This window comes from Sphaeramia orbicularis, chromosome 15, assembly GCF_902148855.1.
Source record: "Sphaeramia orbicularis chromosome 15, fSphaOr1.1, whole genome shotgun sequence".
Taxonomy (NCBI): Eukaryota; Metazoa; Chordata; class Actinopteri; order Kurtiformes; family Apogonidae; genus Sphaeramia; species Sphaeramia orbicularis.
Window position 1 is genome coordinate 36,183,426 of NC_043971.1, and position 22,942 is coordinate 36,206,367.

Sequence of the window (22,942 nt, forward strand, 5' to 3'; positions counted from 1 at the left end):
GTATGGTGTGGTGAATCATTCTGTCATTCCTACGCAACCTTAAACTGAGTAAGACCGATTAAGGGACAGGAAATCTTCTTCTGTGCATATCTACAAGAAACTTCAACAAAACACTGCAAACTAATGAAATTAAACTATTTGGAAAACATGAGCTCAGTGATCCTGAAGATGCTTTGTTTTGGTGAATGAATAAAATGCTTGGAATTTTTTTCATTTAAGGCTCAGCTGAACCCAAATTATATTTAAGATATTCAACTACTGTGTTCAACAAGTGCCAAAAGTACATTTTTCACTTGTCCTTGTAAGCAGTTACCAAATGCTAATACTTGATTTCCATGTTTAATGTGTTGTCACTTTTGTGGTATCTAAACATGTTGATTATTTATGAGCATTTTAGGTGCCAGGTTTTACAAAGATGTTTAGCAAACTAGTGAATATGTTAAAGATAAACAGAGATGCATATATAAGTTCTAGTCCAGATACTAAATAAGCCTCAGAATTGCATATCATAGGACAATGTTTGATAGCATTTAGCACTGATTGCACAAACTACAACCAAAATCATTTATATTGATTATGATTGAATCTATCTGAACTCCAAAACAAGTTTTTCCTCTTCCCTCAGTGATCCATAACTTACGTTCTGCACATTAAGATCTGTGACAGCAGCTTTCATAACCATCTGTCGAGGAGGGAAAACCTGAGATCACCTGAAATCCCTGTTTAGTTTGTGTTAGAGGTAAACTGATATATTGCTTCTTTTTCAATATCTGCCTTATTTTTTTTTTTTGAAGCTAATATTTGATCAGTGGTAAAAATGTTACAAGATATTTGATCAGGCACCTGTATGGGCAGCACTTGAAGTTCAGTAAATGTTACAAGAGTACTATGTGTACGTGTTTTGGGCTAATAATTTCATTTACGTTGCTGCATAAAAATCTTCATTATCTGAGTGTTTCAATTGTATTTCGCTGTTAATGTGCTTTAAAAAAAGTAAAATTAAATTTTTTTTAAAAATGGCCTTAAATATTGGTCTCAAAAATCGGCTGTAGATTTCGGCCATCAGGTGACTAAATTTTTTTTTAAAAATCTGCATCGCCCATAGAAACACCCATATCGGTCGACCTTTGTGTAGTTTGTGTATGTAAATCATAAACTGTTGCAGCTCTAATATGAAACTTCTACAGATACAATTTTTACATTTTGAGCCATGTCATCGATGTTGCAATGTCTTTGACCTGTACAACATTTTTGTACTTCACACAGCTATAAAACTCCACTAAAAACTTCATTACAGTTCAGGTGCTCCATTTCCTAAGGTGTAGATTGTGGCTATCAATAAAACACACACACATGACTGTACAGACTCTCACGCTACAACCTAACCCACTGTGAGTATAACTAATTAAAATCAATACAGCGAGAATATAATTGAAGATAACATTGACACTTGGACTTTACACAACATCAAATCAATATTACAACGTACAGCCAAGACCACAACGTAAAAACAAACAGCAACTCACGTCATACTTTCAATTTTATTTTTCTATTGCCAAATGTTCAAAAGCCAAGCAGGATTTACATCGTGTTCCACAACTTCCTAACGCAACACAATCCTCTTGTGACCTCAGATAACAATAAGCCACTGCTTGAAACGTCTGGCACGTTCCTTGAGAAAAATCAATATTTACATACCCCCCATGAAGAAAGATAATTCTTTTGACCGGGAATAGTAAAATGTACAATGGGTGTAACATCACAGCCGTCTACTGCACAAAATAGCCAGGGTGTCAAATGTAAAAACCTAGTAAGTAGCAATAAAAGAATGAGGAAGAGGAATGCGGTTGGCTAATTATTTGTTTCTTTTATCATAGTACGAGTCTCAACAGCTCTAAACCAAAACATTTAATAGCAGCCGTTACATATTAATCACGTACCTCCAATTATGAGACATAGCAGACCACAGCTGGTAAAGTACACAGAGTCACTTCCCATATTGAACTGTAGACAATTCACTTTTCACTGAAAAGACTGGGTTTCCAAAGCTGTTTCTGTGGACTGGCTTCATCCGTAAACTCAAAAGAACAACTAAAATACATAATGGAAGCATTTTAAATGTTTTAATCATGATTAAAGCTTTATCAATTAATTATGTTTTGTCCCTAAATTAAATTATAACACAAAATATAAAAGTTAGCGAGTTTAAAAAAAAAAAGAAAAAAAAAAAAAAGATTGTAATAGTAAATTTGACCAAGCACATACAGACCTTAGCACAGTGGTTCCCAACCTTTTTTGGCTCGTGACCCCATTTTAACATCACAAATTTCTGGCGACCCCAGAACGAAGACACTTTTTTGCTAAAATTAATTTGTTTTTGATCATGTAAACATTTGCTATACTATGTTGCAAATAAAGGTTAATTTTAGATGACATTTTGGCTATATAATGTATATTACTATGGATGGAGGCAGAAAAGCCAGGTGTAGATTATTGCACAAAGTGAGAATTTGATTTTCCTTGGTCAGGATATGTACAGTCAGTCCAGCTTGTATTTACAAGGCTGACAATTAATACTGAACAAACAAGAACTCAAACTATGGATTATGAAAGAGCTGCAGCATCTTGGACATTTAAAATGGGTATTTGAAAGATAAACAGTACCACAGTGCTTCAGTTTCAGTTTCACAGTTTGTCATGTCTTTTATGTATTGTGATGGTCTCTCTCAACTCAGCACACATTTTTTATTAGTAAGTTTTTCTTAATTTTTATCAATTACTAGAAATTTCAGGCAATCCCATTTGAATTCCAGGCGACCCAACGTGGGGTCCTGACCCCACGGTTGAAAAACACTGCCTTAGTGACTCTGTTATCACAAAACTTTCTATCTGTTAATTAGCATAGGGTAAAGTTGAAATGATTATAAAACTTTCATAACACTGTGCACTGTAAATCGCTGAGTACTGAACTGAACAGCACAACAGGCATTTACATAAAGGTGCTATCTGCTAATGAGAAGCCCACCTGTGGCTTTATGAGTCACTGATTAGGATGTCAGGTCCTCACAGACCCGCAGGACCAAAACGCCTGGTGTCTGCTCCACTGCATGTGGTGCAAACACATTAGAAATTCTATCTAGAAGAGCACACAGAGGAATTTGTCGTCACCTGGGAGTAATTAGCGTGCAACACAGTACTGAGCCTGTCTGTTCACACATTGTCTGTGTCAACAAGACTAACGGCCCAAAATACCTACAATGACCATGCAAATTATGGCACAAACATGTTTTTGTGCACAAATACTATGGCTAATCCTCTAGGCAAGGCCTAAGTTAAACACAGTTGATCCCCTCTTAACTTCATTGGACAAAATACATGTGTCCAGAAGTTTAACATCAGCCATTGGTGGAAAAAATGGTGTTGCTGATGTTAGCCAAGTTTCACTGAGTTAGTACCAGTTTCAGCAGAGGAGTGAAGTAGTATCAGGAAATAGCATCTTCATTTGGTGAACAATGAATACAGAAAATGAATTGGAATGGCAGTTAAAACCAAATAATGGGAAACTGATAAAATGAATGAACAACATAGAGAATAACACATTTCATCACAACTGATAAACCACTACATGATAGACAGACGGAGGAGGAGATGGACACGGTGGCTCCTATAACGCTGCTTTATATGTCAGGAAAATAATAAAATGTATGTCACTATAATCTAGTGTCAGAGTTTGTTTTGCAAGAAATATATTTTTTGCAAAAAAATTGGAGAAGCAGGTTTTGTGCTTGATAATTTATGTAAAGCTCCAGTGCTGTATGGTTTTTTGGTGTCACAAGGCAACAATTCTATAACTACCTTTCAGCTTTACTGTAATTTAAGTGGCTAAAAAGGAAATAAAGCTACTGCACTTCCTCTTGAACATTTACAGCATAAGATTTTAGTTGATAATAGGTGTTTTCAGAGAGGCATGTGACTGATGGTTATAATCACTGATCACACTCAGGATTCTGTCAAACACAACTCTTTGTTCTACTCTGTGACTTATCATTTAAATAACATGGCATCTCCTATAACTGTGATGGTCTAATGGCACAAAAGGATTTTGAGTTTTGAACAGCGCTTGCAGAGGAAAGGTGCGCATTAGTTCGATCGGGCTCATGCTGCCTACTGAAATTATAAAGATTTCCTTTTCTTTTTTATCAGACAGATAAAAAAAAGTCAATTTTTACCTTTAAATGTTTTGGCTACACCTGTAGCCCTCCTGAGAAGGGTCATGTGACGTTACTGTGACGTGTCTTGTCAGCTGTTTTAGGAAGGCTACAGGTGTAGCCGAAACACGTAAAGGTAAAAATAAACTTTTTTATCTGTATGACAAAAAAGAAAAGGAAATCTTTAAAGCTATGCATTTCCAATTACTGATTTACTCCTCCTGCTGCTGCTTTATAAATATCAATAAATGTTGTTGCAGACTGTCTTTTACTGAACGACATATAGCTCAACAATGCCATTAAAGTAGGCCAAACTTAGGCAAAATAGGGACAGACGTGCTTTGCTCAGACATTAATTTGTCAACACGTGATGAACTGGAAAATGTGAATTAACAAAACTGGAATGCAGAATGACAGAGTAACTCTCAACAAGTCAGGACAAGGGGATGCCCTGTGACATGTGGACAATAGCATTCTAAACAAAAAAAAACGGGTCTTCTCAAGAGACAGCTCGGATTACTTGAAATTCCTCAGCAAGTACTCTTCACTGCCGTCATATATTTTACACAATTTCAGCGAGGTTTCTACACATCTATAAAAACACAGAAAGTGTGTTTGGATAACGCTAAATTCATCTGAAGTCTATGCGTTTGTGGCTCCTTCATTTATCCCGATGTTTAGTCCTAAATTCTCATCATGTATCTTATGAATGTTCCGATATATATAAAGTAGGCTATATAAAAGTGCTACTAGCCTACTTTTCCAAAAAGCATTTGTAGGCCACAGGAAACTGGGACATCATGTGAGTGGTGTACAGCTTCATGTGTTCCTAATTATGGCAAAAAACAGGATCAAAGCTGGCATATATTGTTTCTGTGGAGACAAATCTATGGTGTGATGCAAATCAAACAACTGATGGTGGATGGAAACAACATTACAGTGTCAAAACAAGTTAAAAAAAAAAAAATAGGCCAAAGTCATCAGCTAATAGCATTATAACCAAACAGTGGCTTGATCTCCCCTCAAACATAGTTCAGTTGACTTTTATTCCATCTTTATTGTTATCTATTTATATGTTAATAGTTAACTGATTCTATTTTCTCTAGGTTTTACCAACAGTTACTCTTGCCATTCTGCTTTTTCTTATCTTTTTCTTCACAGTGCATCCTCTTTATTACATCATGGTTTGCCATCAGGATGTAAATGCAAAAAATAGCCAAAATGCTCTCATTAGATAAGTTAAGGTTGAATTAATGACTATAATATAGCAGCTCATATGCTGCCATTAGTTATTAATGCGTAATAACTACATTCAGTGAAAAAATATAATGTTTCTCAGGTTTGTCAGGCAGGTTTATAAGGCAGCACTGACAGGGGATGCAAATTTTATTAACTCGATAATGATATGCAAAAATGTGGTTAAAATAATGTGAAGCTTACAGTAGATTACAGTTAGGGATTGCAATAGCTACATATACAGAAGGGAAGAACAGAGATTACAATGGTACACAAGAGAAAACTCAGCATATCGATCTGGAGACAAAAGCCTAAATGATTCAATAGTCATTACTGAGAGAATATGAAGTCTAATTATGCTAGCTGAGGAAGAGTGATTCACAACAGGAAGAGTGAAGAGGATTTTAACTGTTCAAGTTCCAGAATATGATGATCAGTGAGAGTGATTATTAAATTATCCCACTGTTGTATGGCACCAGTCTTTTCCATGTTTTCCCACTATATTTTCTCTCATCAGCTGCTGTTTCTGTGTCTGTTCTGTGCATGATTTCATCCAGCTTCTGGTGTATTACTCCTGTCTTGTGGATGTCTAGCCATTTCTTACCCATTCTCTTTCTAAATCAAACAAGAAAACTGATGTAAACTAGTGTTTACCCTACATTTGTGGGAAATTGCATTGTTGAGTGGGGTCCTTCTGCATGTTTTCTAAATCATTCTTAACCATTTTTATTGTTCAAAAATTTCACAAAGCAGAAAAATAAAACTATTCAAAGTGGACTCATCAGATCAGCGAATTCAATTAAGTTAGTTTAATGCAGCATGAATTTGGCTTTGGTGGTTCCTAAAGTGGCTCGGGGGCTGCAACCAGTCCTAATAATGTTAAAGAAAACCCTGATGTGATTTACAGTTGGATACTCTCACATCTAACCGCTTTGATAGTTCAGTTGTGCAGTTTTCTAAGGATTTCCAGCTGTGATCATCCATAAAAATGTCTCCTCACTATAGAGTTAAAAAGAAACCAGTATCCTTTTTATTGTATATTCCGATTAGGGGAAACATACATATGCACATCTACTGTCTAAATTAACAAATGAATCCCAATGAAGATCAGCTCATGACAAAAAAAAGATTGCTTTTTCCAAGTCCAACAGAAAATGATGATCCCAGCCACTATTGGCCACTGTGTGGTTGACAGCTGGGACAGTTGTTCCATCCAACGCTGAATCATAGCCACAGAAAACTCATTGTTTCCTATGTAACACAAAAAGCGCTGCTATGCACTTCTTGCCGAATACACACCACTTGATAGTCTGACATGCTTTGCTTTGGCAATAAGGCTTCCTCTGCAACTGGCTCGATGCAGTGACAACAAATAACCCCATTGACTCACTTTAACATTTCGTCCCCTCAACACAGTTCACAGTCACAGTGTTTTTGTCTGTGTAAATTTGTTTCCTCCCTGGTTTCTTCACACTGCCATGTGTTTAGTTCAATCACAGTCTCTTTATTGTTCATCTATCTATCTTTACATCTGTGACAATCTTTTAGGTAATGCTTCTGCAGCAATAATGAATCATGGTTTTGTCATTGATCATTTCCCCTTGTCTAATCTACTACTGGCACAAAAGATCTCTGGTTGGCTGCAGGAAAACACACCAAATAGTGTCTGTAACTTCTTCCAGATTCTCAGATTCTGTTGTTTAGGCTTTGAATGGGCACGCCCCTGTGTGGGACCTCCTGTGGAAAATTGTGGTTCTGACACTCTATCGGGCCTATAAAGAGTATGCACTATCCTGCCAGATTCTTAAATGTAGATTTAACCAGTGTCAAGCATAAATAATTAATGTTGATGTTTTAGTTCATGTACATTTCAGCAGATTATCCCTTTATGGATAATCACGTCTGAAAAAGTGGATCTTCTACATAAAACTGCTAACTAGTGGCATGTGGGATGTGTACCCAAGCAGGATATGGGTGTTTTCCAGGTTGTCCCCTTTTTCTTTTTTTTTTTTTTATATCCACGAAACCAGGTCAAAACCGCCCTGTCCTTGGGCGATTAAACTAGGCAAATCAAGCATTAAATGCCACTCAGAAAAACAGCGGTGAAAATAAACAAAAGCTTTAATATAGCCAATACTCCAGGTTAATAGTTAACAACAGAAAAACATTGTGAATGACCACCTAAGGATAGACTGTATAGCAATGTCGGGCTTTTCCCTGACACTAACACTAGGCACACCTATGAGATATGACCACATCAGAACTATGGATGACACAGGTGGCTTAACCAACTATTAACATCGCTTTCATTCACATTAAGGCCTCGACAGCCGCTGTATGGTTGTGGCTTAAGAGCTTATAGCCCGGCCACCTAAAAATAGATAGGCAGGCTGGCGTCTTTAGCGCATTTCTAGCTAGCTAGCAAGGAAGCTAAAACACACAGCTCCTGGGCGCTATTTGGGGAGGGAGGCAGGGAGGAGGGGGGGTATCTTAACAGAAATGGACTAGAATTCTAAAGATATGCTGAATTTATAGCCTAAATATTCAACATGCACAGGAGGTTGGAGCTGGGGTTACATTAAGAAAGTCCGTGTTGCAGTAAATCATGTTGTGTCAGGATTAACGGACGGAGACGTTTAGTAGTCAACAGATAAAATGTTTTGAACACAAGGCCAATAAAGCAGCGATTTATGAGCATCTGCAGGACGGTAAACTAACAGGACACACACACAGGGAGCCAGAAAGCTTAGCATAGAACGGTGTTTAAGTGGGAGTTAGCATAGCGTTGTATTCGCTGGCACTTGGAAGCACAACACAACTAACAGTTATCTTACCACGACTCGAACCTAACTGAACACACACATACACACACACAGCTCCTCAGACAACACACAGGGACTCCAGGCCGTCTGCTTTCACACACAGGACACTACAGCCGGCTCTTATGGACTTACCTTGTCGTCGATATATGTAAATATTGTCTCGTAATCGTTGTAGTGACCGCTGCAATGTGATTACATGAAGTCCTGTGTTGAATTTCTCCGGTGTTTTCATAGGTAGGCGGTATCTGACTGGAGAAGCGGGGAGTTCCCTTCACACCGTCAGCGGCGATGCGTTCACGGCCCGTACGAAACCTCAAAACATTCTACCAAGCTTACTGTGTACGTTCAAGTGAGTTCTAGTCACGATTAGAAAGTTATATTCTGTGCAAAATGAAAATAAGTGTGAAGATAGAATGGAAAAACATTATCACTTATTTTGATCACAATAATGACAGAATTGAATTTTTTTCTTAATTTATTAATTTTGTTTGGGAAATTTCACATGCACAAAAGTAGAGTGTCCAAAGTAACCCCCTGTTTTATTCGTTTTAATTGTGAATTTAAGGAATACATCAAAGCATTGAGATATTTAGATTCAATGAAGAGCATAAAAACTGTCAAGCTATACTATATGTGGTTTAAAGAGGAAGAGAGTTAATGTTATTTTTACTTAATTGGAACTTCTTTATTTTATTTTTTTTATTTTTTTTATGTTGATTTATGTCTTCTCGTTATTTATTCGACTGTTGAGAGCATATGTCTGTCTTTTTTTTTTGTACACTTCAGTTGGTGTTTGCGCATTGTCTGTGCCTTTATGGACAACAAATATGTAATTGTGCAATGTTTGTGCATTTTTGTACACTGAATATTTGAATAAAGCAATTTAAAAAAAAAAAAAAACACTCAACCAAGCTCATTTGGAAGAGGTGTAGTTAACCCTTTGAAGTAAAAAACAAACAAAAAAAAAAAAAAACCCTAGAGCACAGGTGTCAAACATGCCACCTGGGGGCCAAATCTGGCCCTCCAAAGGTTCCATTCCGGCCTGCAGGATGAAATTGCAAAAATTAACCTGAACAGTCAAGGTTGTCAAAATCATTTTGGTTCAGGTTCCACATCCAGACCAATGTGATCTCCAGTGGTGGCACCAGGATTTTAAAAGTGGGGGGGCAACTGGAGGGCAAAGAAAATGTTGGGGGGGCAGACAAAAAATTTCACACATTACGTGAAATTAACGCTTTGCGCTTTAGCGGCTGCTATATATCTATATCTATATCTATCTATATATCTATATCTACATCTACATCTACATCTATCTATCTATCTATCTATCTATCTATCTATCTATCTATCTATATATATATATATATATATATATATATATATATATATATATATATATATATATATATAATGTATAGCCTATCCATTACACTTCATGTAGAGGGCAATTTTAGGTAAAATCAGGTAATACTTAATGCATTCAAGGTATTTGTTAAAAACTACAGCATGAACAACTCAGACTTTCTGTTATGATTATTTAATAGGTACAATCTACTTTCACATATGTCTCTCTAAACACATCAGAAAAACATGCAGAAAACAAACAGCAATGCCAATGTATGCAAGTTAATAAATGTTGAAAACAAAATAAAACTAATAGCCTAACCAACTAATCAAACAAAACATATGTATACAATGGCTTCCACTACATGCACATGTATGTAATCACTGACATCTGTAGGCTGAGGACACTTTCATACCAACTGGTATAATCTTCTAGCAGACATTTAAATTGAGTGATAAAACAGACCTGAACAGTTAACAAAACTATTTGTAATTAATAGGTGGGTTCAAAACAGTCCTTATGCTACTCGTGCTAATTCTTTGCTTTACATTTCGTCTGCCTGGTTGTATTATAAGTGTATCAAAATGTGTTATGTACGCTTTCATTGACGGATTTTTCATATTTCTTCGTTGCCCGAATTTTCCCAAAGATTTGCCCAAATCTGGGTGCAGGGGCAACTGGGGGTGCAAAGGTTGTGGCTGGGGGGCCATTTGCTTATACTCATACATGTTACTGCAGATCAGGTTTATCTAGAGCAGCAAAGTTACAGTGATGGTATGAATTGCAGTGTTTGGGATGATGGATAAGTGCCCACTGTGTCGGCTGATATGGGACTAAAACAACAAAATCCTTGAATATACAAGAGAACACCTTTGAACAACTGTCCACTGTAGTGACCACTATACATGAAAGGGTTAAAAGAGGTCTTCATGAAGATGCTCATAAAACCTCAGAGTAAAATAGAAGTTATTATATAAAAAGTACATTTTAAGCTAAAACTGAACGCAAAAACAAGCCTCTGCAACCGCTGTCATTTGTCAAATTACTGGTGAATCAATGTTACAGAAGATGACAGTGTTTACATGTTCACTATGGACCCTCTGAACATTAAAAAGAAAAAAAAGCTAAGAAACTGTATTTTACTTGAATTACTTACATGATAGGACTAGTACTTCAAAGTTTTAAATCAGTGGATGTTTTTGTTTGACGGCGACTGTTTAGGTCTTTGAGGGTTAATAAATATTATTATACAGAGACCATATAAACACAGACATAACAAGGACTTCCTTTGTTTTCTGGAGGACTTAGATAGTGTGGTTGTTGTTCGGAGGCTGAAGGATCTAGGGTTATCTAGACATGCACTCATATTTTTTTACATTTTTAGATTATTGCAGAGTTTTGCTGATGTTTGTGGCAGACTTCTAGACTTTGACTGAAAAACAGATACTTTCATTAATATTAAACAGGTTTTATTGCCCCAGTTGCCATATCTGTGTGCAAACATTTTGAAAAGCCATAACAGATTTTAACTAATTCTGAATTCTGATGAGTATTTACCTGCAAAGATAATTTTTTCATATTACAGCAGAAATGTTGAAACTAGTAGCCTTGATTTTTAAACAGTCTGATTAAATACCACTGTCCATAACGACACAGTAAATCACAGGTGTCAAACATGCAGCCCAGGGGACAAAACTGGCCCACCAAATGGTCCAATGTGGCCCGTGGGATGAATTTGTGAAATGCAAAAATTACTCTGAAGTTATTAACAATCAATAATGTTAAAATCATTTTAGGTCAATTCAATCTAAAGTGGGTCAGACCAGTAAAATACTATCATAATAACCTATAAATAAAGAAAACCACAAATTTCTTTCTTTATTTCAGTGTAAAAAAAAAAGGTAAAAATACACAAATATTTACATTTACAGACTAACCTTTTTACAAAAAAAATGTGAACAATCTGAAATGTCTTAAGAGAAGCATGTGGAATTTTACCAACATTCTGCCTGTTACTAAGTTTTTTGTGTATTTGTAGAGCCACTGTGATCTGTAAGCTGTGATGTACATGTGTAAATGATAAACTATGGCACAATATTGCTAAAACTGCACATATTTGTCTTAAGAATTTTCAGGTTGTTCTTATTTGTTCGTGTTATGTTCGAGTACAGTTCATAGATGTCAACATTTTCACTACAGAATTTGATTTTTTTCACTCAAAAATATAAGAAAAAAACTTTGGAGTTGATATTATTTATCAGTTCTTATCCTGTTATTTATATTATTTTACTGGTCCGGCCCACTTTATGTCATATTAGTCTGTATGTGGCCCCTGAACTAAAATGAGTTTGACACCCCTGCTGTAAATATTCGCAGTATTCATGTCAGACGTTTCCGAATTTGACAATAACTCTTCCAATTCCATATCAAAACATATGAATATTGAGAATTTCGAGTCCATGAGGTGCACTTGAATGCAACCAACAGTGACAACTACGTATAAAATGTGCTGTTGGAAGAACCAGGGCTGACTCCACATTACTCATCTGCGGCCATCTATTGGTGAAGACTGAGCATGACATATAGTTGACTCATTGTTCTGATCTCTATAAATGATGTTTTCAATTTTTAAAACAGGACAGGGGTGTCAAACTCATTTTAGTTCAGGGGCCATATTCAGCTAAATTTGATCTGAAGTGGGCCAGACCAGAAAAATAATAACATAATAAGCTATAAATAATGACAAAACCAAATTTTTGTCTTTGTTTTAGTGTAAAAAAAACAACAACATTAAATTATGATAATATTTACCTTTATAAACGATCCAAAAAAAAAAACTTAGAAAACTGAAATTTAAATTTAAAAAATGTATGAAAATTAAGTGCAATTTTAACAATATTCTGCCTCCACTTCTCATTTGTCCATGTGCATCATGGATCAGATCGACAAAGACACTAAACACTGAGGAACAGGCAGAAAAGAGTTCCAACTGGGCAGGATTTTCTACAGACATTTCAGGTTGTTCATATTTGTTCAGGTTAGTCACATTTTATTGTTACAGGATAGTTTGGAAATGTCAGTATTTTCATAATTCAATGTTATTCATTGCATTAAAACAAAGAAAAAGAAAATAAGTCGTTAATTCTAGATTTTTATTTATTTATTTATTTATTTTTTGGCTTAATTCAAGATTTTTTTACTTAATTGAAGATTTTTTGGGGGGGGCTTAATTCAAGATTCTTTTTTTACTTAATTGAAGATTTTTTTATTTTTATTTTTTTGGCTTAATTCAAGATTTTTTGCTAAATTTGAGATTTTTTTTTTTTTTTTTGCTTAATTCAAGATTTTTTTTACTTAATTGAAGATTTTTTTGGGGGGGGGGCTTAATTCAAGATTTTTTTTTTACTTAATTGAAGAATTTTTGGGTTTTTTTTTTTTGCTTAATTCAAGATTTTTTTTACTTAATTGAAGATAATTTTTTTTTGGCTTAATTCAAGATTTTTTTTACTTAATTGAAGAATTTTTTTGGCTTAATTCAAGATTTTTTTGCTAAATTTGAGATTTATTTTTTTATTTTTTTTTTTTGGCTTAATTGAAGATTTTTTTTTACTTAATTGAAGATTTTTTTTTTTTTTTTTTTGGCTTAATTGAAGATTTTTTTTACTTAATTGAAGATTTTTTTTTTTTTTTTTGGCTTAATTCAAGATTTTTTTTACTTAATTGAAGATTTTTTTTACTTAATTCAAGGTTTTTTGCTAAATGTGAGATTTTATTTGGCTTAGTTGAAGATATTTTTTTACTTAATTGAAGTTGTTTTTTTTTTTTTTTTGGCTTAAGTCAAGATTTTTTCCTTAATTCAAGCTAATTTTTTTGTGTTTTTTTTTTTTGCTTAATTCAATTCAAGACTGTGGAATTTTTGCACTTGGCAAAAACATCCCAGGAGCCGAACTGTACCCTCTGGTGGACCGTATTTGGCCCCCGGGCTGCATGTTTGACACCCCTGATCTAGAACATAGAACATATAAAGAGGAATAAGCTGATTGTATAGTTGAAAATATGTCTGTAGTGGTTAATTTCCCCATATTTGTGAAAACAGCTCAGCAGTAACATGTTTACTAAAGTTTTTTGGGGTATTCTATCCATGGTCAACAATGAACTGGACTCTGCTCTGTCCCATTTTCGGTAACAAAACATCACATGTCTTGTGATTAGAAAAGTCGGTGGACAACAGTTGTTCCGTGCTCCTATCTGGATGCATCATGTTGGCTTTTCCTTTGAAATTCCCTTTATTTTATTTTTTCATCTTCTCATGTTTTGGATATAATTCTGTGTTTTGTGATGATAATTCAAATATACCAGCAATTGCCAGATACTTCAGCACAAAAGGGAGGTACGAGGATGTTAATTCGTATCTCATGGAGGACATACTTGCCGCAAACAGGTCTATTCTACAGCTCCCAAGTGCACAATGCCATGAAATTCACCTGACTGCCATAATAAGACACGGCACCAGATACCCGACGGTGAAAAACATTAAAGAGATGCATCAGCTCTATGAACTTGTGCAGAGGAATGCGTCCGGTGAAGAGAGCTGGCTGCGTGAGATCCAGACCCAGTGGAGGATGTGGTACACGGATGACATGGATGGAAGACTGGTTCAGAAAGGGGTGGATGACCTCAGGCATTTGGCCGTCAGGCTGTCAAAGCTGTTCCCCTCACTGATCTCAGAGCAGAACCTCAGAGGTGGACTCATCAAATTCATCACCAGCTCAAAACACAGGTGTGTCAACAGCACCCTGGCCTTTAAGTCTGGACTGACAGAGCTGTGGAACATTCAAGGTACACAACTAACATTCATTTGGTATACAAGTCTATTCACGTACAGTGATGATCTTTTTTTTTTTTTTTTTGGGCATGTTTTTGTCATTATCTAACTGTATTTTCTCCTTTTTCATCTTGGCCTGATGAAAACTCTTTGACATATCAGATTATGTGAGTGGTCGTGGGTTGGAGCAGCTCTCTCTTGTGAATTCCTTTCTTTTGAATTTTTTTTTAATACTCACCTGTATTTTTCCACTCTTTTCTTCAACTTCACTAAATTCCCTAAGAGTTGTGTACCTAGGGGTGCATATTTTGTAACTTTTGCACTACTTTTACAACTGTTTGTGGATTTTTTTTTTTTAGATAAGATGCAGATTTCTTTTTCTACTTATATTTTTTTGTTTCACAAGTAGGGATGTAACGATTACCGGTATAACGATAAACCATGGTAAAATTGACAACAGTTACTATTACCGTTTAAATTCTAATTATCATGATAACTGTGTTTGATGACTGCACTTTTCCAGAGAAAATGCCTATGTAAAGATCTGCTTCTATGTTAAATATTTGAGTATAGTTTTAATTTATTATAATTTTAATTTTATTTACCTAATATTTGGAACCAATATTCACTTTTAAAGTCTTTGAAAAGGTTCGTTAAGCATCTTTGTGTTATTTATGCAATAAATTATACACATTTTTAAATCAGATTTTATATATTTTTTTGTGTTTTCTGGCCTTTCATGGTGATATAGTAGGTTAAAGTGAAAAAAATAATAGGCAATTGATATAAATGAAGTTGTGCTGAAAAAACAGATCCCAAACATGGGTATAGTAAACATTTGTTTATATAGTATATAAAAGCAAAATCAAAAGTACTGAAAAACGGACAAAATAGGCTCAGACCACTAAGGGTTAATATTTGAATGTTTCTGCAACAGAAGGTACATTGTGCCTATTATTTTATTTGGGTTTTTTTGTTGTTGTTGTTTTTTCAAAATACAACTTGGTTGAATTATTTCAATGTGTGTATTAGTACTTTTTGAACAGTTTGAGTACAATTTCAACAATACCACGCTAAAAATGATAATCGTGATAATTTTGGCCATAATAACCGTGATATGAAATTTTCATATTGTTACATCCCTATTCACAAGTATATATTCTCTGTTTTCTGTCTTCCCTGCACTCTATTTTTGTGTTTGCTGCTGTCAACTGTGAAATTTCCCCATGGTCGAATCAATAAACTCTTATCTTATCTTATCTTATCTTATCTTATCTTATCTTATCTTATCTTATCTTATCTTATCTTAGCTTATCTTATCTTATCTGAATGTACACTTATAATCTGTTAATGATACTTTGCACTTTTATGTGTTATTAATGTAAAGCTGTGCTTTTCTGAGTGTGTCTGACTCAGTTATGCATCTTAATTCCTGCCAAAACTTAACAAATCAACACCCTATAACTCAGTGCAGTTTGCAAATACAAAATATGATTAACAAACCAATGCACTTTGTTTTGCAAATACATAGAGCTGCAATTGATTAATCGACTAGGCGCTTGAAGTCAATGCAAAAAGTCCCGATACGATTAATCGACTCGAATTGATTGAAGGGAGATATTCTATTGCAGTTTTCCTGAATTGAAGCTTCTTTGTGCATCACAATAAGCGTCCGTGTGAAACACAACAGTGGAACCAATGTTTAACAGCAGAGAAATGAAGGAAGAAGGAGAATTGTGGTTGAATGACTTTTTTGAGTCGATTAATCGGTTGCAGCTCTACAAATACATAATGTACTTATTAAGCAAATTCACACAACACTTTTCAAGCTTCTGTGTCGCACCATTACAGAAGAGCAGTAGAGTCTGAGGAAATCTTAACAGTGATTCAAAATTACAGCTGTCAGTCATATATTTAACCCTCCTACCTGTCTGAAAACACCTGCATCACAGGGTAGACTTTCACTGAATAACAAAATGATGAAAGTTAATGATTAAATTTTTGTCCAGTGACAGTAAAAAACTATCAAGCACTGCATGCTACTGGAATCATATGACAACTTTTGGTGTGTTTGATATATTTTAGCAGGAAGTCCATAAAATTTATTATATTTTAGTGTTACATGGTTATAGGTGGTATTGTTGTCAGGTACTGTGTTTATTGATGTTTGTACTTTTTTACTTTGTCTAGAATTCTCGATACATACAAAAGAAATTGTGTACACTATATTTATATAATTCATTTATGTAATATGTTGCCAGGAAGATGATATTGTCAAGACCATAGAGAGCAATTCTCCTTCCCATTTCTTATTTCCTCTCAATTTTTTGCTGTCTATATAAAACCACACCAATGTATAATAATAACCATACCACAATGAATCCTCTCTTAGATGCATTTCTAATAACTTGTCTGTAATTTTATGTGTATTTACTATAACCTGTGTCCTGTTCCTACTCAGATCAGGAGTTTGATCATGCAGTGAATGACTCCCTGATGAGGTTTTTTGACCGGTGCGCCAAGTTTCTACAGGACGTCGACAGCAACCCATTAGCTGTGGTTGAGGTCGACAAGTTCAAGAGTGGACCTGAGATGAGCGGGGTCCTGGACAAGATCGCAGACCGTCTCAGAGTCCCACACAGTGACATCACATATGGTCATTTCTGCAAAAACACAAAACAAAACACACTTTTAAACATTTTTTTAGGGGTTGAAGCTTCAGAGTGTGCTACCAGCATTTAGTTATCCTTGATTATTACATTGTCAGAGTTTCTGGTACATAATAACTGTATGTGAAATAAGGTGTGTTACTTGATATACACAACAAGATGAAGTTTGAATTAAAATATTGATTCAGGTCTGTAAAGCCTGAAACAGACCAAGGGTTTAAGCAAAACAATCAGATCTATCAACAACTGTACACCGTATTGTGTGATATATTAATGAATGATGCTTCAGACCTGATTTTTAAAGCAAAAAAAGAAAAGTCATCAGCAGTACGTGGCATATACTAATGGGCAAAGCACTGAAAAAAAGTTTACAAGATGTAAACACCAGATGGAGTTTTTTTTTTTTTTTTATGAGGAAATAAAGGACTAAGAGGGGTAATAGTTCACCTGAGTGGTTCATTGACAGAGCTCAGATTATTTTAGTTTCTTTTGGAACGTTGGATGCTCTGGGTGATTTAGCAAATTATTAACATTTATGGACATGTCACTCCTGCAGATCTGGCACAAGCAGCATTTTACTTGTGTGCTTATGAGTTTGCCATCAAGACTGTGAACTCCCCCTGGTGTCAGCTCTTTGACGAACACGATGCAGAGGTATGAGCGTTGGTTAACACTGGTTATCGATGAGTAGATTTAGATAGTGTCTCATTAAAAACACACAAACATGTATATTATGTAGTGAAGCCATTTACAGTTAGATGTTCAACATAAACTGATTCATTTAGGCTTATCCGAACTCTCCTGTTTTCAACATTTTCATTTGCCTAAATGTGTCATATCAACAGTTTAGTTTTGTATTAGGTATAGAGCAGGGGTGTCAAACTCATTTTAGTTCAGGGGCCACATCCATCCTAATATGATATAAAGTGGGCCAGACCAGTAAAAGTAATATAAACAACAGGATAAGAACTTTTGAGTGGAAAAAAGTAAATTCTGTGAAATAAAAAATACACTTAAATATGCTTAAATACCCTACAATACACGCAAAAATACACTTAAATATGCGTAAATATCCTACAATACACGCAAAAATACACTTAAAATTCTGTAATTAAAATGTTTACATCTACAAATTGTACTTGAACATAACATTAACAAATATGAACAACCTGAAAATTCTTTAGTAAAATAAGTGCAATGTTAACAATATTATGCCTTAGTTTATCATTTATACACATGAATCACAACTTAGAGATCACAGTGGATCTACAAATACACCAAATATTAAATAACAGGGAGAATATTATTAAAATTCCACATACTTCTCTTAAGACATTTCAGATATTCACGCTTTTTTTGTAAAAGACTAGTCTGTAAATGTGAACATTTTTTGTATTTTCCTTTTTTTTTTATACTAAAACAAAGAGACAAATTTGCAGTTTTCATTATTTATAGTTTATTATGATAGTATTTTACTGGTCTGATCCACTTTAGAATAAATTGACCTAAAATTATTTTAACATCCTTGATTGCTAATATTTTCAGTGTAATTTTTGTTTTTCACAAATTCATCCCACGGGCCAGATTGAACCCTTTGGCGGGCTGGATTTGGCCCCCAGGCCGCATGTTTGACACCCCTGGTATAGAGGGTATAAATTATGAAGCCAATTTTCACATGTTCTTGGAAATAGCACATCAGAGATATCCTTTAAGAAATATTTAAGGAAATCAATTATGATATCGCATTGAGATATACATATTCTCTTTCTTTTTTAATGAATTCTGAATGTGTATGGACTATGGAAGTCTCATAACTTTTATAATGTTATAATGTTTATGTATTTATAAGGTGGAGGTTTTAAAACAAGCCATTTTGGGCTCTTTGCCCCTCCCTGCAGCTTTACTGTTTTATTATGTCTTTGATCAGTGTTATGGATGTGCAAAATAAATCATTAAATACTGTGTGTTGAAGAAATTTAGGTCTTAACCTTTCTCACCAGGTTAGTTATGAGGTCATAGGTCATTTTCCCTAAAAAATAAATCCCCCAGACCAAGGTTGACAGACATATTTCAACCAAATTATACCCTTCTGTTTCCTTCATTTTCTCTAGTATTGCTATATTGTTTGACTTTAGGTAATATTATGACTGAAAAAGACACGCCATCCCCTAATTTGACCCAATGACTGGTTTACAGTATTCATATTATTCAAGCATTCCACACAGAGTGGTGCATTCAGTGTCCTAAACATCCCCTGCATAATATCTGCATCTTTATCTGAGCGTTCCTCACTCTTCAGTGTCATTTTACACATGCTCACTGTGTGCAACAGGATGTTTTCTCAACAGCAACATGTTCTCAAATTCAAAAGCAGGTCTCCAGGGACTTTACAGAGAGGAAGACCCCTCTATCTTACCCGTGGTACAGGAGGCACAGGAATGAAAAAAAACTGTACCGAGTTACATAGTCTACACATCAAACACAAACAAGGCAAAACAAACAATAAATCCAGATAATCTAGGTCACGAGTATAAGCACGAGCAGCATTACACACAATCACTAATAGACTTTATTTCAGATTTGTTTGCTTGTATCGTCTTATTTTTCCATGTTTATATTTAACTCTATTCTTCTTCAGTGTGCTATATTTTAGTGATACTTTATTCTAAAATACAGAGATGTAATATTGTGACTGTTAATGTGATCTTAAAGAATCGAGGTGTTTAGAAAAGAAACATTTGCTTATGGACTTGCTGTTGCTAAAATAACGAAGAAACGACAACTTTGGGATGGTCTCAGGGAGTCTCCCCCATTCTTTATTCAACAGGGGTTTTATACAGAAACATCACACAACATTTGCACATCCTTATTTTATTACTGACTTTGTTTTGAACATGGTTTGGTGGGAACATTCTCTGATTTCCACCCCCAGACCAACTTTACAGGTCGTGATGACCCGAGACACAACTGACCAGAAATTGCTCAACTTTTCACACATACGCACACTTGAGTCTTGTCCAAACATCCGAAAGGAAAACAGTTGGTGCCACTGATACTTTGGGAAGATGAGAATCACGATATTAAATACCACAGACTTAGTGATAAGTAATGACTGCTGTAACCATATATGTGTATTGTTGGCATCGTTTTTATTATTTTATGTTTTGTCTTGTTTGAGATTGTCCACATGTCTTCAGTGTACTTGCATTGATAATTGGCTTAAGGTGTGGAAATGTATATTTTGTATGGCCTATTTTTTATTTTTTAAAGAAAAAGTTAATAAAGTTCAAGTCATAAAAAAAACAAACAGAAAAGAAACATTTGCCAATAGCAGAAGTAGAGTTTTGTCTTTTGTGAGATGACATAAAATGCACCTAATGTGGCACAGATTCTCTTTTTGTTTCTAATTGTGTTGTTTCTTCACTGATAGGCTATGGAGTATGTGCATGATCTGAAGGAATACTGGAAAAGAGGCCACGGTTATGATATCAACAGCAAGTCAAGCTGCATCCTCTTTCATGATGTGTTCAGTCGACTGGACAGGTCAGCCACTGAGAACAAGTGAGTGGGCCTTAAATGATCTGCACAACACATATACACATTATACTGTACATTACACTTCAGCAAAAACATTTACTGTCAGAGTTTTTTGTTTGTTTGTTTTTTTCAGAATAAGATTTTATCAGTCATGTTAAGTGATGTGTTTTGAGGTTTTTCTCTTAAATCAACTGTCAATAAACAACAAAAATACAGCTGCAGTGAAAGGGATGGGGCAACATATCAAATTAATTTGATTCATCAAGGTTTTACTTTTTTAAGATCATGAAGAATGTCTATATCACAAAATCAACATTATTGCTCTTGAGAGCTTTCTTGCTCAACAAAAACCCAAAATGCAACCTGTTTGTTTCTTGTAATATCTTGAATCCTCATGCATGTGTTTCTCGTCATATATGGCATGTAGCTTTGTTTTTGTTGAATTTAGCTTTAAAATTAGTTTAAAATCATAAATTATCCATAACAATGAAAAACCTCAGATATATATATTTTTTGCCCGTATTGCCCAGCTCTACAACAGTGACATCGTTGCACTCAAATTTATTGCAAAACCTCATTTTCTTTTAAAGTTTGATTACAAAGAAAATAGTCTGTCTTCTCTTGGCAAATACAATCTACTTCAACAAGAGAACCAACTCAAGTGTGTCGTAATCATCCAGTTCTACAACTAAACATAAATATCTTCACAGACAGGAGAGTAAAAACAAAAGCAAAACAAATATCTCTTTCAGTGTCACTAAGCTCAAGGATGTGCATATTCCTATACTGGACTGTGCATGTTGGGATCTTCATGTTTTGGGTTTGGTTTGGGTGGGCGGTAAATGACAGCAGTAATCAGAGGGGTGGGGCCAGGGAGTTTGTATGTTACATGTTCAAATGAGGAGACTGCTGGGATGGAGACAGTGGTGATTTTAATGTAATGTAATTATATCAGAAACAGAGAAAAGTGGCATTTTCAGCAAGGATATCAATAACTGAATGTAAAAACAGGCGTCTCCATCCACTGTCATTGATCCAGCTCCATAGGTTTTACAGGTGAATCAATGTTGTAGATGACGATGTTTCCAGGTTCACTGTGGAGCCTCTGAACATCCAAATGGGTCATATCTGATGCCCATGAAAAGATGACAAACTGCATTTTACACCAATTATTCACATGTATTGATAGGATTAGTGGATCAACAGGTATTAAACATTCTAGATTAGTGGATGCTTATGGACGCCAGTGGATGTTTGGGTCTTTACGGGTTAAACTATGTGAACTTGCCCTGGTCTCCAAAACTTGCCTCTGTTTTTTTTTTCAGATCTAACCAGCAGGTGAGTGAAACAGTGACAGTCCAGGTTGGCCATGCAGACACCCTCCTGCCACTGCTGACCCTCCTGGGCTTCTTCAAAGACACTGATGCCCTGACGTCTACAAACTACGCCACACAGACCCAACGCTCCTTCCGCACCAGCCGCATGTTACCCTATGCAGCGAACTTACTCCTGGTGTTGTATGACTGTGGGGCAGGTGACCTAAGACTGCAGCCACTGCTCAATGAACACTCAGTCACTTTCCCTGGTTTGACTGGCCAACAGGACTCTATGCCACTGTACCGAGATGTGAAAGAGCGTTACAAAGACCTGCTACAAGGCTGTGACTTTGAGACTGAGTGTAAGCTGTTTGGGCCTTCTGCTGAAGGTTAAGTCAGCAGTACGGTGTGTTTACAAGGCTAAACAAACAGCAGTGACTTGGTTCAGTTTTATTAGAAAAACAAAAATCAGCATCATGCATCGCCTCTGCTGCTACATTGGAATATTGCCTGAATAACAACTCTTATTTGTGTAAAAGGTTGTGAATGCAGAGTTCAATCAATAATAAACAATGAAACATGTAATGATACATTGGATTTTGTTTTCCTGAGAAGTGGCTTTGTTTACAATATAATAAAAAAAAATGAATACAAATCAAGAAGGATTTATTTAACAAATGAACTGCCTATTTAGAACTAATAGCTTATTCATATTCTGTCTTTTCTTAGTGTGCATTAAATAATTTGCGCAAATTTAAATCTAGATTACCTTTATGATCAAGGTTATTCTATACTCTGTAGTATTACACTACTTATGCAGATCTGATAAATACATCAACTTCCATTTTATTTTCTTTGGAGAAACCCTGTTAAAAAGTAATCCAGGTCATGTATGGCTGTAGGTTCCCTCTAACCTGTTACTCTTTAGGGACTTGTGGTTCACTTTGAGTGAAACATGGAAATCATTCAGTTTCACATGTTTTT

General features: G+C 35.3%; 2 protein-coding genes across 2 annotated transcripts in view; one reads left to right on the plus strand and one right to left on the minus strand.

Annotated features, from left to right (window-relative positions):
- Positions 1-8,534, minus strand: part of LOC115434129 (phosphatidylcholine:ceramide cholinephosphotransferase 1) — a 30,947-nt gene extending 22,413 nt beyond the window's left edge. Inside the window, exon 1 of the mRNA XM_030155869.1 lies at positions 8,399-8,534. The gene's annotated coding sequence lies outside the window, so the exon portion shown is untranslated. The remainder of the gene's footprint in view (positions 1-8,398) is intronic.
- The window catches only part of LOC115433885 (multiple inositol polyphosphate phosphatase 1-like), a 35,003-nt gene extending 12,529 nt beyond the window's left edge, over positions 1-22,474 (plus strand). The window contains exons 3-8 of the mRNA XM_030155441.1: positions 8,501-8,569; positions 13,824-14,450; positions 16,898-17,092; positions 17,662-17,759; positions 20,536-20,666; positions 21,968-22,474. Of these exons, the coding sequence (XP_030011301.1) occupies positions 8,501-8,569; positions 13,824-14,450; positions 16,898-17,092; positions 17,662-17,759; positions 20,536-20,666; positions 21,968-22,352 (1,505 nt within the window). The 3' untranslated portion in view covers positions 22,353-22,474. The remainder of the gene's footprint in view (positions 1-8,500; positions 8,570-13,823; positions 14,451-16,897; positions 17,093-17,661; positions 17,760-20,535; positions 20,667-21,967) is intronic.
- Positions 22,475-22,942: the final 468 nt, after the last annotated feature.